The sequence below is a fragment of the Drosophila takahashii genome, chromosome 3L (genome assembly GCF_030179915.1).
Source record: "Drosophila takahashii strain IR98-3 E-12201 chromosome 3L, DtakHiC1v2, whole genome shotgun sequence".
Lineage (NCBI taxonomy): Eukaryota > Metazoa > Arthropoda > Insecta > Diptera > Drosophilidae > Drosophila > Drosophila takahashii.
The window spans coordinates 24520708-24534738 of NC_091680.1; the positions used below are offsets into that span (position 1 = coordinate 24520708).

Below are 14031 nucleotides of genomic sequence, written 5' to 3' on the forward strand. Positions count from 1 at the left end.
TCTGATAGGTATCGGGAAATAAAATCGAATTTGAAATTAACATATTAAAAAATAATTTTAAAAATAATTATTCATAAATATGTATCCAAATTGAAACGAAAAAAAACTACGACAATATGTATCCAAATTTAAACCAAATTCCCGTACTTTTTTAAGATCACTTTTTTTCTTTCATTTCAATTGTGTTTGGAAACCTACTAACTTATTTATTTTTAAAAATGTAGTTTGTAAGTCATCCTGTTTGTTTTCTTTGGTTTAATCATTAAATGCTTTTTTTAATTATATGAATTATAATTATACAAATTTCTGCACTGCAAAAATACTACCTGTTCTGTGAATATTATAATTTTCCCATTTATCATCTATAAAAACCCCACACATAAAAATCTTGTTTATTTTTTTATTGATCATACATTATCAACTTAGGCTAAACACAGATGGGATTTTGATGTAATACAAGTCGTGTGAGGGTGACTAAATAACAAGAATGCAATTATTTGCTAATTGCCGCTTACAAACTGGCGATGATACAATGGCAGTTAGGGCTAAGTTAAGTTAGGTACATACGTTGGTCGTACTAAGACTAATGCTTAGACTAATGGAAACGCTACTAGGCTTTTCGCTTGGCTACGAGCCGCTTTGGAGATGTTTCGTTACAGTTCCTAAGTCGAGTACCCCCAATTTCCCTTCCCGTTCCTCCGCGTCTCATTCCATAACTATATACATATCGGTGCTGTGCGTTGAGGTGCTAAAACTCTGATCGACCTCAGGATCGCTGAGGACGCTAGCATCTGACTCGGGCTCCAGATCTAGACGGGCAAATTGTGGCGTTGCTGTTTTACTATCCTCCACATTTGGCGTCTGGGCATCGATGAAGAAGTCTGTGGAGCATTGGAAAGAAACATATAAATTAGTTTAACTATTTCAAAAAGTTCAACAAAATGAAATGAAACTATTTAATGGAAAGAAAGGGAATTTGATTGGAGCTTTTGATCATTTACCTGCCAATGATTTAAAATTTTGACTTAATGCTTGAGTGGGTGAAAGGTTATGGAGGTGCATTTATAGTCGTTTAGTTTGTGTGAGAGTGCATTAAAAGGCTACGTCGTGTAGTTCAGGAGTCGTGGGCATAATTTGTACTGCAAAAAATGTTCGGTGTTGATTCAATTTGCAAATGATACGTTATGTCTACATAATGAAGTGATTTTTGTCTTAAGACGAGTAATTATTGTTAAGATATTAACCTGATTCAACGCCATTCCATTCGCTGACCACAGTATTGTGGCTGTGCTGGTGGGGATTGGGGTGATCCTCCACCGATCCCTCGTATATCTGTAGGTCGGTGGCCAGCTCGTCGTGCTCCGTCATATCGTCAAAGTCAAAAATCTCGGTCACTTTCACCTTGTTCGTGTTATTGTCGGTGTAGTAATAGGCGTAGAGAGCGTCGTTGTGCGTGGTCATCTTGAGGACATGCTCAAAGTTATCGACATCGTCCTCCAGCGGGGTGGCTCCACTAAAAAGAAAGATACAATTAGTTTAACTAGTTTAGGAGGGCGGCATATTAAGGCCCAACTCACCATTCATCCACAAGAATGGATACACGAGGTCCATATAGACGACTGGAATGCAGGAGTCCTGTGGCATCAAAGTGGGGCTGGTCATAAAGCTGCAATAAGAAAAAGGTTCGTTGGTTAAATATATTACATAATTCTTTCTTTCGAATCATAACAATGAGAAATACAAAGTTTATCCCTACAGTTTTAAATTAACCTTAATTGCTTATCACAATGTAAGCATTTAATTAACTTACCGTGAATTTATTTAGCAGTCGTATCCGCATGGCGTCATTTAACTGAAGAATAAAGTCCTCCACCATAATTCTAGCTTGCTTAGTTAGTTTGGGTGTCAGCGCTGATATTCTAAAAAAGAGAGTTATAAAAAAGATATCGTTAAAAACTGGCTTTCAAGGATGAGATATTGAAACCTACTTTGAAATGGTCGCAAGGAGAAAGTCCATGGGCACTGTAGCGGGCAGAGAAAGCAGCTTAATACCGCGATGTTTGAAGATCCAGTTGGCCAGACCCTTGTTGGCTTGCTCAATATAGTCCTGGATCACATCCAGCACTGTCTGGGGCATATTTGAGCTCAAAGCGTCCTGGAAAATACGAAAAAATAAAAGTTAGTTATAGGTAAAAACAACAATTATTAGCTATTAACTTTAAATCATTTCTTATTTAATTTAGCGATTTTTTTCACCTCACCTTTCTATGCTTCTTGCACTCCCTGCACTCGGGGTCGAACTCCTGGGGCTGGGCCACCGTCTCGGAAACCACGAATGTGGACTGGACCGCCACGCAGCGCCGGCAGTTGATAAGATTGTTGCGGTGCAGAAATTGCAGGGCATCGTCGAAGCCCTGCTGGCAGAATTTGGACAGGAACTCGGGACGTGGCGGGAACAGAATGCGCACGAACCGATTGATGTTCTGCCTGGAGATCTCGATACTGGTGTTGGCCCAATTCAGATGGAAGAGCTGCGAGCTCTGGTCCCTCGGGCAAATGTCACTCTCGCCGCAGAACGGGCTCACCGTGATGGTGTTCTCGTCCAGAATGGGCAGGTTATCGGAGAAGGCGCCATCCATATAGCGAACTCCGCGGAAACGGGGCGGCAGGATGCCGGAGAATCCTGGGATAAAGCAGGCGCACAACAGGGCCTGCAGGACCTCTTCACGTGACTCAAACTCCGAGATGATCACATTCTTTCCGTCGTAAACACGGGTAAGAGAGATGTGGAGACGTCCATTCACCCGCTTGTGGGCATCATCTGGCAGATGCTTCTGCAGACCCTCCAGCAAGCAGGTCTGGATGTTAAAGGAGGGACTGAAGGGACCCAGAGAATAGCGGCGTGCCTCGTTCACCACTCTGAAGAAATCCGAAGTCATGCTGCCTGTAAAATGCAAATGAAAAGTGGTTAGTTAAAATTCGCCATTAAACTTGAAATATAGCTAGCTTATAAAAAGTTGGACCTTGTCATACAGAAAATCTTGATCCCCATAATAATATTTCAAAAAGGCTAAAAAATCAATCAATCTAATAATAGTTCTAGAAAATTCCCAGTTTGTCTTGGGTAAGATCGACTGTAAGTTCCATACCCTTGCTAATCATGCTTATACAATATTGATATTTACGGGTTCAGTGGGCTATCTCATCTCGCGTTTCCCCCGATTGTTGATCTGCGTCTTTTGATGCGTCATTGCGTCATTGTGTCATCCAAAGGGTCAAGTGGTGCTCTTGGCTGTGTTATTGTTGTTGGCCATTTCCCGCCCCGCTTATGAGGGGAAATGACGTACGAACCTTGAGTGATTTGAAAGTGTTTGCTTTGTTCTATTTGCCACCCGACCCCCAACACAGTTTATGAAGCTGATAAGCTATGGATCCCACCATATGGTACAACTTGAGTTTAATAATGGGGCACAAAATTAGTTCGTTTCGTAATAGGGTTCTATTACACGAATAGAATCGATAATGATTGTTATTTGAAAACAAAAAAATATCTATACAATTTTTATAAATACCTTTTTATTTTTAAATAAACATATTTATGTTCTGGTTGGTAATGAAAACTTTATGTACCTAATAGGTGTGTTCATATTTATTGAACCTTTTTGGGAACCTATGCTCCCATATTGTACTCATAAAAATAGTAGTTTCCCGTGTGCCATGTGCCATGTTGATAAGAAAACAAGCTCCCCGCAGTGCCACACGCTAGTGCTTTCCAAATATTTTGATAAGATGCAATCCAAACGGCCTACAGCTATTTGAGTGATAAGGCTTGACTATAATTAATGAAATCATGTATAATTTTTTGTATTCCATAAATTGACGTAAAACAAAATCAGGCCATCGGTTGAGAGGAAACGCGGAATAGCGAAAGCTAGGGCTGAAACCCATCTTGAATCCAGGAATTATGTCACACGATCTATATAATCGGGAAACATGATAGTTAGAAAACAAGTCACATAACGTAGGCTTATCAGTTAAACTATTTAAAGCTGCTACGACATTGAACACTATTGTTATGGATGGAGTTTGAACCCGCGCTGAAGAACCCATGGAACCCGTGGGGGTCCCAATTCCCGGTTATATATCAAATTTGTTTTCGCTATTCCGCTTTCGATTGTCAACAACAATAATAAACTAGAGAGGAAAATGCAAATAAACAACGCTATCGCGTTACGTGCTGCCCTCTTAATTATTTCTGTTTTTGTTTTTCTTAGGCAAATAATAACTGCGTGTTTAAATGGGATTTAATTATTATCGGAAAGTAAATGAGAAAAGTGGGCGTGGGCTAATCTCTGGGTTAAATCAACCTCTGGGTTAACCAAATATCTTTAACCTTCAGCAATTTGCAACCTCTTACTCGTAAATATATTAAAGCCAACCATTTTAAAACCTGCTATATTTTGAAATATACATTAAAAACAACTATATTTAACCTGTTATTTTTTCGAAATAAACATTAAAAGTAAGTTTTATTGTTATTACCATAACTGTTTGTGGAATGTACAGTTTGCCCCCTGATATTACGTCTGTCGTAACCGCAAGTCAAGTGCAACTAACGCCCACTTTGGAGGCCGGGGGCATAACGGCAAATGGAAAATGGAAATCAAAACGAAACGAAATCGTAAACAACATAAAGAGGAAAAGACCAAAACGAACGAATACATAAATACATACATATGTATGTACGAACAGCTGCACCAAAAATACCATTTCTTTGGGGGCTCGACTTCAATGGATAAATAAACAAGTTTCCGGGGAGAAGAAAGGGGAGTGGAGAGAGGGGCATACGTATGCAGTTGTTGCTCTCCATGGGAAAAGGAAAGGCAACAAACTTTCAACAAGAAAGAGAGCGGCACACACACCCCCATTTCCGTGGTCTGACCCCCAAAACTCAAGTAATACTCGCTAATTTCGGCTCTCTTGTGCTCTTTGCTTATCACACGGGCACCCAAAAACAAAAATAAAAGGCCTCATCACGTGATATTGTGGTTGTATTCGAAGAGCACGAAAACCAGAATATCTGAATTTTCTGCTTCTTCCGCTTGCGCATAGTTTACCCACTTACATATACATAGGCTACATGTGTATATGCATATGTTTACAGTGGGCAAAGTAATTATGTTTACACTATAGCTCTGTTTATCTTGTGACTTGTATGTTTTCTTTGTTCCCAACATCTTTTAATGGTATCCGTACATACTTGGAATCCTTTTTTCTAACACAGTTTTTCTAATTAAAGAAGACCTACAAAATTGGGATTTTTGTTCCGCTTTTTAGTTTTTACCCTCATTATTTTGTATTGTCCATTTCATATCATATTTACAATCAGTCATTTCTACCTTATCAAACTTGCATAAAGCCATTTAAAATATAATGTTGTCATGCTTGGTAGATCGGCTTTATGAACAGTCTATTAAAAACTAATGAACATTTATTTACCCTATACTAAACTCGCCTTATATATTTATTATTACTTTTTCAATAAAATATTTAAGCAAATTTTCCGGTAGATATACTTATCATATTGACTATACAAGTTTTTTGTTTGCGCTTTGTGCAGCCGTCACACAAATACATTTATTTATATGGGTCACATTGCAATGCCATGAGTTCTCTGCACTTGGCAACGGATTTCGGGATTCTTTAGGATATTTGGCCTCGTTTCTTTTTTTCAGGGTGGTTCTGGGAGGTTGAAAGAGGAAAAGAGAAAGGTAGGATGGAACTGTGTCCATGAACAGGGGCAGCTGCTATTTTTGTTCCATTCGATTTGAAAACAGATCATCTATATCAAGATTATCATATGATATTTTTAACATTTAATGGGTCATATTTTATTAACATGAACTCTTGATATTAGCATTGATGTACACTAAGGTTTTTGAAACTCGTCATAACTGGATTTCATGCATATAGAAACCCTTACTGTTCTTCTTAATTCTATTCAAAACGCGGCCCGTGACCAAGTGTTATCGAGGATTAGTTTTGTGTGCCGCAGAAAGTGTGTCAATCAACAATAATGCGTTCGATAATGATGAACAGCCCCATTTGCATTGGCGATTGATTGAGCGGAGGAGATCATTGAAAGATACGCCACATATAGAGGACCCCGCAGAGCTGATAGCATTATGTATTGTATAGGGTATAAAACCCAGCTGCGAGCCACATGTAAATATGCAGATAGTACTTGCTTTGTGCTCTAATCTATTGGAAATAGGAAACTAAGCCCAATGCAAAAATACGTCAATCGAATGCACCATCATATAGGCAGTACGGCCATAAAGATAGCGATCAATCTGAATCAAACAAAGAGCTCGATGTGCGACTTAAATTGCGAAACTGCACTTGACTCATATTTTCGAATTACCAGCTGCAACGAAATTAAATGAACCACGACCATTCAGAAGTCTTTAGTCTGTAGTCTATATACTACGTAGGCGAATATCTGATACACCCGCAACTTGGACTTTAAGCGACGGAAATCGGCAACAAAACATGACTCCCCCATGATAACGTGCCCATAAAGGTAAATCAAACCGATAAGCAATGAATATATAAGTATGTTCGTGCCCGCATGCGAACAGAACAATGAATTGCATATGAGATTTCTAAAATTTCCAGATTGGGGGAACTCAACTGAAGGTCGGCCGTTGGCTTTTCCACTAAAAATAAACGTAGACTAAACATTCGTATTTACAGATTTGCATTTAGAAATGTAGCTACATAAGGGAGAATCCATCAAAACAAGGCAATTTCCATTAGCTGATAACGATCTGTTTATAAGGGCCCAGTAACTAAGGCGAAATGTGCAGTTCCAACGTGATCGAAAACAAAAATAGCGATTATCTATAGGCACTTGGCGGTGAAATGGGGAGAGTGTGGGATATCTTGGCAATATAGTTCGTGGTGCCGTCGTCATTCGATACGGTGACAAGTTCGCGTGGCGATTCGCAACTCGTGTTCAAGTGGTTCGAGTGCCAACAACAAAGAGGAAGTGCGGTGAACACTTGATAAATAGGGCTATAAAAGAGCGGTCATGAATGAATTGGTTTATAAAGAGTCGGATGAGGTGTTTTTCCAACACCCTATCTGAATAACCCTTGGATTCGAGTTGGCACTTTGAGTACAAAGGAAATGGAGCGGATAATAATAGTAATAGAATTTTACAAAGTCTACAAAATTAGAATAGAATAGTCTGTAATACATAACTTTCTTTTCTATTTAAAAGTAAAACCAGACTTAAGCAAGTTAATTTTAACCATTTCCCCAATTTAAATTCAATACCTGTTCACAATAAAACACTGTTGGCAAGCCCGAACTCAAGTACAAACTTTCACAAATCTAATCTGTCGGCGGAACAAAACGTCTTTTGTCTGTGAAACACTTCTGTACTTATACCTGCCTGTACTTAGGACCCAAAACCCTGTATGACGAAGTGGGTTTAACTGCATAACGACTTTTAAAGTCCAAATTAGACACGCTCTGTGTTGCTGAGTAATCAAATAGGCCTAGATCAAAATGCAACCGACAGCATTTAATTGCGGCAATTAAAGTGGAAACTGAAATTACAGGAAAATTCGAGTTACCTGCAAACAGCTGGGCAGGCCAAAGAACTTTCTAGCAGCTGAGGATAAAGATCAGGTAGGAAAAAGTAAAGACCCTACAAGAAAACCGGAAAAACAGAAAATGCAAAACGGAATGATCCAGAGTAATAGTATTGTCGTAAGAAAGTCCAGAACAGTAAGACCAAATAAAAGATCTATTAAATCTTCAGTACTTGATTATTTCCAAAACTAATTATATTTCCTAAGGAACTCTTCTCCGATTTCGGTTTCCAAACTTATATTTTAGAACGTAGTATTCCGCGTGTGGGAGCTTCAATGGAACCAAAGTCAGGGGAAATTGAGCATGTTAAGCCCCGGGGGTGATCATCCCATTGGCACAAAAGCAAAAAAAGAACGATTGATTATTTTAACGATCGAACGCTGCTGCCTCTGCTGACGTTATTCCAGATTATAGCTCTCGATTACCCTGGTCAAGCGATAAGGCTCATGATCTGCACATTGTTGCACAGTAGCCGTGAGTAATCCAGCTGACATTTGTTTTTCTCCCTCGCTAGTTTTGTGTTCCCCAGTGATTGACATGTTTATACCCACGATACAAACGAAGCGTTACACATAAAAAATCGAAAACAAGAACTCGTGTTACAAGCCCTATATATATTTCACAGCCTATATATAGACCCGATTCCACAATGGCACAACTGTTGCCTCGAATTCCTAGGCGACTTTCGATGAACGCGCCTCCTAAGCATAAACAAAATATATGAATAAACACTCGACCTTCAAGCATCTCGATCAAAATAGGTTTGAATGCGTACAGTTGGGGTCAAAATAGTAGTGGCCATTTTGTGATAGATGCAAAATTAAATTGAGGTTTTTACTTTATCATTCTGACGTCAAATATTTATAATCAATTCCAGGAAAACTTTAATCTCATTAATTTATTTCATTTTAATTTAGATAAGATGAACAGTATAAAGATGATGGATTTAAAAAAAGTTTGGATTAATAAATTTGTCTATAAATCAGAATTGTTGATAAAGTCATTACACAATTTACTGAAATATTTTAAGACAAAGACGCTATTGTGTTGCCCACGGCTGTGTTTGTGTAGCCCAACCATTTGCCGATATATTCGGGTGCCGCTTTACAAAAGTGCGTTGTCCCGGGCTACAGAAACTTGTTTTTCTGTTTTCGTGAGGTTTTTCAACTGCGCCGTAGTTTTCTTTCGACAGACGAGCCCCCTTCGGAATTGGACAAACACGCCCAAAAACACACACTATCACAAACAATTATGAAAGACCCCCATTGACTTCCTAGCGACCTACAAACGCAAACAAGCTTATCAATTCAATGCAATGCGTTTTATATTGAGCCCCGCAGCATCGCGCTATCACTCTTTCTCCCTCCCACTTACAGAGTCACTGAACTGCCCAGTGGTTGTTTTTGCAGTCAGCTGTTTCTCGTATGTACGTGCGTGTGTGTGCATTTCGCGAGAAAGGGGGAGAGAAGTAGAGAAAATACCAGAGGGGGTCCCGAATATATTGAAGGGGGGTTTACTTCCAAAGAGCATTGTTCAAAGGCCAAGTTCAAACTAATTATTTTTTGCAAAAACTATTACATACCAAAGTTGTACACATTCGGTTTTATATAAATCTTGTAATAGGTTCTCGGGAAAGAAGAAACAAAATAAGTTTTTCTAAAGGTTAAAGATGCTGATCACATCAAGAAAAATATTTTTCTATGAAAATATGAATAGTTATAAAATTGAGCTTGGCACTAAATAGTGTTTAAATAAATAAATTAGTAGTGTTTCAAGGTTCTAATTCCAAAGGTGGTAACCCCCTTGGATCCACCCATGCAGTCAGGGGGAAGAGACTCACCCAATGGCAAATCGCAGAGGAGACAGCAGGCGGCCAAGGAACCGGCCGATGCGCCTCCAATCTTCTCCAGCAACAGATGCGGGGCATACTTCTTGAAGCAGACGGCCACTCCGACGTGGTAGATGCCCAAAAATCCGCAGCCAGCGAATGACAGATTCATGCTTTGGACTCTGCGTTAGATTGTATAAATTGTCCGTTGACTGTTTTTTTTTTGATGGCGTCACAGTTTTTGGTTTCTATTTTTTTCTAGCACTTTCCACAGGTTTGCTCCGCGGACTCGAATTGAAATGCAGCTCCTTTGGTTTGGCAATTTGTGGGCGCGTCTCGAATAAATCTCGTTTGGGTGCTCAAACACTGTTTGTCGACTGGAAAATTTACTCCGCTCTCGAAAAAGAAACGTTGGTGCTCGCGAACCGTTATTCATTCGCTCTGCCGACGTCCGCCCCTTTTTATATATTTTCCGTGGTGGTGTGACCGCATTTGTGCCTAAAAAACGCGTTAAAGAAGACCGGTCGTGACATATAGGGTATTCTTGTAAATAACCGTTTTTTCTTAAAAATTGTTATTAAAAGTATTTGCTTAAATAATAAATGAATTTCGTAATTAAATTATTCTTGAATTTAAAAAATTACAATTTTAAAATTATTGATATGAAATTTCATATCATATGTTTGCAATTTAGGTACGTATAGACTTTTAACATACTTTTATAGAGAATTTATTAATGCTCTTTAAAATGGCCTTTTATAAAAATATTATAATAAATTATTATAAATAATTAAAAGCAAATACCCAAACGATATATTTATCCACCCGCAGCCGACACATCCGATAGCCACTACGCCCATCACTAGCGAGTACACATCTTACTTCTGCCATCGCTAGTACTCGGGTTGCGAAAAGACAGGTATTCATGAAAAAATGGATTTAGCGAAGAAACTACAGGAAGTCGGGTGGTAAGTACACGGTAAAATAGCAGGGAGCAATGGGGCCTAACGATTAATGCAGGCACCTGACGGAGGAGGGCCTCAAGATCCTGACCACAGCCGTTGGCAGCGAGGATCCGCGCAGAATAGTGGATGATGCACTGAATGTGAGTTGCGGGCGCAACCGAACCGGCTGCCTTTTTCGCATTGTGCGTGTAATCATTAATAATAAACGCATTACTCACGATTTCAGAGGGATATCCGCGATATAGGTGGTGGCGCACTGCCCGCGAAACGCGAAGATGCCACTTTGCCCGGAAAGATTGTGCTGCAGGTGCAGAGGGTGCGGAATATAGCAGCCCCCAAGGCGAACGAGGAGTCGAAGGCGGCGCCGCGGCTCATCCAACTGGACCTGAGTGATGGCCAGAACAGCATTCAGGCACTGGAGCTGGAGCCGGTGCCCCAGCTGAATCTCAATGTGGCTCCCGGCAGCAAGATCTATTTCAAGGCCGAGAAACTGCAGCTGATGCAGGGATTTCTGCTGCTGAAACCAAGTGAAATTCAGCTCCTCGGCGGCCGCGTGGATGCGCTCTACGAGAAGTGGGATCTGGCCAGGACCATGCTGCGGTATGCGCGCAGTGGTCGGCCCCTGAGTGGCACCTCGGCTCCGCCGCCCTGGGTGGCGTTTGGCCGGAAAATCGATACGACCGCCGAGAGGGAGAGGAACTTCAAGAGTCTGGGCTCCGCGGGCGGCGACAAGGACAAGCCGGTGAAGGAGAACGACGAGTTCAATGCCATGCGCACCGAGGCCATTGCCGTGGCCACCAAGGCGGGCGTCAAAAAGGTCTTCGGCGGCGGCGGCCAGAACATTGTGGATCACAACATCAAGAAGATCCTGGACAAGGGCTTTAGCGAGGAGGAGGCCCGCAGTGCCTTGCATGCCACAAGGAACAACCTGGAGCGTGCGCTTTTCAACCTCAAGAGACGCAAGGAAGCGGGAGGAGTGGGTCCCATCGAATCCATGGGTCGTCCGGGACGTGGAGATCGTCCGCCGAGGGAGGGAAAACGTGGCGCCAGCGCCAAGGACGAAGCTGAGGCAGCCAAGCCCGCTGCCAATGCCACCCTGTTTGATTTCCTAACCACAAAACTGCCCGCGTCGGAGACACCGGCTACCACCAGCATTGCCGAGACCTTTGCTGCCGCTCCGACTGCGCCACCCACCATCAACCACTTCAATCCGTTTAAGCAATTTGGAAACTCGAGGTTCAGCGAAACCGACAGCAGATCTTCAGCTCTGGGCGGAGCGGGAAAGTTTGGGGATCGTTCGAGGTTCGAGAACAATGTGTCGAGCAGCTTTGCGGCGCATCGTGGCGGACATGCTGGTTCCTCAAGGGGCGGTGGACGGACTCGAGGTGGTGGTCGAGACGAAAGGCCACCAAGGGAGGAGAGAGGGCACAGAGAAGAAAGACCACCGAGGGAAGAGAGACCTCCCAGGGAAGAAAGACCTCCCCGGGAGCGTGGAGGCAACTTTAACGAACGTGGAGCTGGTCGCAATAAACCGGAAACCACGGCCATCAAGTCCTCGAATCGCAATGGCGCGGACAACTCGTCGGCCAAGACGAATTCCGAGGCCAAAACGGAACCAGAGACAACCAATGGAAAGGAACACACCGGCGGCAATCGACGTGGCAGCGATCGCGGCAGTAATCGTGGAGGCTCAAACAGAGGAGAGAACGGCAATGCTAATGGCAACAGGCGTAAGCAGCAGTCAGTTGCTGCCACAGCAACTGCCACTGCAACTGCAAAGCCCTCAACCAATGCAGGTGAGGATTTCAATGCCCGTTTGAACAAGGTAACCGAAGAAACGGCCAATCTCAAGGTGAGCAGTGCTCCCAAGCGAGAGAACCGACGCAAACAGAGTCACGGACAGGCCAATCGGCAGGCGGGAACGGGAACTGAAGTCCAGCCAAAGCCGTCAGCCCAGTTGCCTTCGCAGAAGCCGGAAAAGGCGCAAACCAATCAGAAACATCAGAATCAACATCACAATCCGCGGCATCATTCGCATGCCAACTACAGTCAATTGGCGAATGGCTATACGTACGATCCCAGCAAGATCATGGGTTTCCAGAGTAAAGAGGCCAACGAGTTTGCCATGAGTCTGCTCAAGAGTCAGGGTGTCACGGTGCCCAACCAGCAGCAGCAGCAGCAACAGCCGCCACAGGAATTGCCACCGCCAGCCGCAGTTCATGGAAATCCATTTGCATCCCAGCCAGCTGCTGTGCCTGTGCCACGGGCTGCGCCAAGGGATCAGTTCGGAATGACGCCGGGCGACGCTTGGCTGTGGCAGAAGGGCGACTTGTGCATGGCCAAGTACTGGGACGATGGAAGGGTGAGTTTAGGTCGCTGGACTAGGAGTTGCAAGGCTTAATCTTTAACCAATGCAATATAATACCATTTCGATTGAATTTTCCTTTGAAACTTATTCTCTTCATCTGAATCTTTCAGTATTATGAGGCTGAGATCACCGGAGTGTCGGAGAAAACCTGCGTGGTCTTCTTTATGGGCTATGGAAACCACGAAGAGGTGCTCAAGGCAGACATCCTGCCCATCACTGATGCCCAGAACAGGCCGCTCAGCAATGTTCACCAGCAACAGCAGCAGCAGCAGCCTCATCAACAGCAGCAACACTCTCGCTTCCGCGGAGATCGTCAAGCGCAGCAGCAGCAGGTCTACGTGCCGCCCCACAAACGAGAGCATTAACACAATGCCTGTTTACAACGTATTTAAATCAATTGAAATGTTTCGAATAAACAACTTTACAGTGTATTCAAACTAAATAAGTTGCTTTATTTAGAGAAAAACACAGGGTTTCTAGTTCTTCATATTTTAAATTTTTATACCCTTGTAGAGGGTATTATAATTTCAGTCAGATGTTTGCAACGCAGTGAAGGAGACGTTTTCGACCACATAAAGTATATATATTCTTGATCAGCACCAATAGCCGAGTCTATCTAGCCATGTCCGTCTGTCCGTCTGTCCGTTTCTATGCGAACTAGTCTCTCAGTTTTAAAGCTATCGCGATGAAACTTTCCCGAAGGTCTTCTTTCTATTGCAGGTAGTACATATGTCGTAGCGAGCCGGATCGGACCACTATATCTTAAGGCTCCCAAACAAATATAAGAAAATTCATTGTAACTTTGTAGGAAGTAGGCGTTTTGATTCTTGACTACTTAAAAACAAAATTGAAATAAATCGAAACGCTGAATCTGGAATCCCTGGAACTGCACCGAGTGAGTATTCTTTTATCTACAAGGGTATATAAGCTTCGGCTGGCCGAAGGTAGCTTCCTTTCTTGTTTTAAATCATACAAACAACTAAGAAACTCGCTAGTTTTCCTTGTTTACTCAATCAAAAGGAACACAACAACAATTGTCGGGTTTCCTCAAACCTGAATGTGATGCTTTTAAATGTAAATTTGTTTCGTCCTACATTTGGTTCAGTTTGTGAGTTTGAAAATATCTGCATCATTTTCATAAGTGTTCCAGGTTTCGTTAACCTTTTTGCGAATTAATTTGGAAGAAGATTTAACAAAATGCATTAGAT

At 42.2% G+C, this 14031-nt stretch overlaps 2 protein-coding genes across 5 annotated transcripts; one reads left to right on the forward strand and one right to left on the reverse strand.

Moving 5' to 3' along the window:
• Positions 1-379: 379 nt before the first annotated feature.
• bmm (brummer) lies at positions 380-9954 on the reverse strand. Of its 4 annotated transcripts, XR_001769976.3 has the most exons (8): positions 9503-9954; positions 2262-2944; positions 1989-2155; positions 1811-1919; positions 1578-1666; positions 1245-1513; positions 1002-1139; positions 748-881 (listed from the first exon to the last, which is right to left on the reverse strand). XR_001769976.3 is itself a non-coding variant. In XM_017143753.3 (7 exons), the coding sequence occupies exons 1-7, from the start codon at positions 9660-9662 to the stop codon at positions 706-708; spliced, it is 1653 nt and encodes a 550-aa protein (XP_016999242.2). In that variant the 5' UTR covers positions 9663-9952; the 3' UTR covers positions 380-705. The 4 variants fall into 4 exon arrangements, 3 of the variants coding, with proteins under 3 accessions (XP_016999242.2, XP_070070569.1, XP_070070570.1); XM_017143753.3 differs by lacking the exon at positions 1002-1139 and having other exon boundaries at positions 380-881; positions 9503-9952; XM_070214468.1 differs by lacking the exons at positions 1002-1139; positions 9503-9954 and adding an exon at positions 3150-3361 and having other exon boundaries at positions 380-881.
• Positions 9955-10321: 367 nt separating this feature from the next.
• On the forward strand, positions 10322-13243 carry Tdrd3 (Tudor domain containing 3). Its single transcript, XM_017143741.3, has 4 exons — positions 10322-10458; positions 10511-10595; positions 10682-12817; positions 12934-13243. The coding sequence occupies exons 1-4, from the start codon at positions 10424-10426 to the stop codon at positions 13186-13188; spliced, it is 2511 nt and encodes an 836-aa protein (XP_016999230.2). The 5' UTR covers positions 10322-10423; the 3' UTR covers positions 13189-13243.
• Positions 13244-14031: the final 788 nt, after the last annotated feature.